The 1,890-nt window shown below is 61.6% G+C and overlaps 1 protein-coding gene across 1 annotated transcript in view; it reads right to left on the bottom strand.

Moving 5' to 3' along the window:
• Positions 1-1,347, bottom strand: part of TM6SF2 (transmembrane 6 superfamily member 2) — a gene marked incomplete at both ends in the record, with an annotated part of 2,138 nt that extends 791 nt beyond the window's left edge. The window contains 6 exons of the mRNA XM_010017396.1: positions 46-147; positions 271-395; positions 570-652; positions 797-900; positions 1,034-1,131; positions 1,241-1,347. Coding sequence (XP_010015698.1) covers positions 46-147; positions 271-395; positions 570-652; positions 797-900; positions 1,034-1,131; positions 1,241-1,347 — 619 coding nt within the window. The remainder of the gene's footprint in view (positions 1-45; positions 148-270; positions 396-569; positions 653-796; positions 901-1,033; positions 1,132-1,240) is intronic.
• Positions 1,348-1,890: the final 543 nt, after the last annotated feature.

Genomic DNA, 1,890 nt, shown 5'->3' with positions numbered 1-1,890 from the left:
CCCCACAGCCCCTCTGGGACCCCCATGCAGGGACCCAGCACTCACCATCCCCCTGAAGAAGGTGAACGCAGCAATGAGGAGCAGGAGCAGGACCAGCCCCATGTCCTGGGGCCGCTGGTACAGGCGCTTGCGCTGCTCCTCTGCCACCTGGGAGAGGGAGAACACCCCAGGTTTGGTCCCACGGCCTGTGGTCCGGCTCTGGCACAGGGATAAGGGGGGCAGCTCCTGGGGCAGCTCCCCACAGAGCTCCTGCCCCTGCTCCCAGCTCACCTTCTCAGGGCTGAGGCACGGCAGGGCCTTGGGCTGCTGGAAGAGCCTCATCCCAGCCCAGATGGGGATGAGGATGTAGGGCAGGTTGAGCAGGAAGGCAGGGCTGAGGTCAGAGCTGTATTTCCCTGAGGAAGGAGAGCACAGGATGGGCACAGCACAGGACCAATACCTGCTGCTTGCCTCCACAGCTCAGCACCCTCCTCCTCTGCCTGCAGGCAAGTGCCTGGGAGCAAACACGCTGGACAAACGGGGCATGGAAGCAGCCGGGATGGAGCGGAGGCCTGCTCCGCACCCTGTACCTATGAGGTTCCCAAGCAGGAAGACAACGATGCTCATCATCAGAGAGCCCAGCCAGAAGAGACCAAGGTTCCTGTAGTTCCTTCTGCAGAGACATCAGGATCAGACACCTCCGATCACCCCCTCACAACATCCCTTCAGGGATCCTCCAACCCCCAGGAGCCCCTCCGAGCTCTGTATCCATGAGGATACCACGCAGGCACTGGAGCCACTTTGCCTCCCTGCTCACCTCTGGCCGATGGCTGCGATCATGGCAAGGTAGAGCCCGTAGTGGATGATTCCATCCCAGTAACAGATCATGATGCCGTGCGCCGTGCGCAGATAGGGCTCACCCTGCCCGGTGGGACAGAATGGATCGCACGGGATGGGGACAAGCACCTTCCCAAGCCCCCTCCCCATGATGCTGCCCAGTGGCAGGAGCAGCTTCGGGAGCAGGAGCAGCATCTGCTCAGGGGTGAGGTGGTACCTCTCTGACGTAGACCTCCATGAAGCCAGAGATGTAGCCATCCTCCTCCAGCGAGATGATCAGGTCGACGATGGAGGTGAAGGAGAACACCACAAACACTGCAGGAGAGGAGGCAGCTCTGAGCACATCCCACGGCGCTTCCCAAATCCCACATCTCCGCTCCCTGGCAGGCACGGGATCAGTCCCCACACCCCAGGGGGGACTCACCGCAGAAGAGGGGGTCCTGGAAGTGGCTCCCTCCGCTTATGAAGAAGATGATGGAGAGCATGCCGGCGGACACCAGCACCCCCGTCAGCATCAGCGCCAGCGGGTTGCTGCGGGACAGCAGGATGGGTTCCAGCACCCGGGCACAGTGTCAGCACCCAGTTACCTGCCCGTGTGCTCCTATGGTCTGAGCAGGGCCAAAAGGCCACCAGCCATCCCCTGCCCCAGGGTCCCGCAGCTCAGGTCCCGCTTCCGACAACACCCGGCTTGTGCAGGTGGAACTGCTCTTCCTGGGCCAGGGCCGGTGGCCGGGGAGCGCAGGACCCCGCGCCAGGGCCAGGATGGGTGTCACAGCAGCACCGAGCGAGGGCTGAGCTTGTCTTTAAGCATCCAACCAACAGAGATGCACTCAAAACCCCCTCAGTCCAGTGCAATAGCTGGAGTGTCCCCTCCTCGGTGCATTATTACTACTGCATCATTAGCTACTACACACGTAATTACTGCCACACAATGATTAATTGCAATACAGATGCTGCAGTGGAGCAGCACAACCCTGGGCTCCTCTGGTCACTGTACGTGGTGGGGCTCGAGGCACACCAACACGTGTTGGCACGCACCAGGGCCACCCCACACATACCAGCACCTTGGGGTGC

Source organism: Nestor notabilis, unplaced genomic scaffold (genome assembly GCF_000696875.1).
Source record: "Nestor notabilis isolate BGI_N333 unplaced genomic scaffold, ASM69687v1 scaffold21786, whole genome shotgun sequence".
Classification (NCBI taxonomy): domain Eukaryota; kingdom Metazoa; phylum Chordata; class Aves; order Psittaciformes; family Psittacidae; genus Nestor; species Nestor notabilis.
The sequence above is the reverse complement of the archived record's forward strand: the minus strand, read 5'-3'. Positions and strand labels throughout refer to the sequence as shown.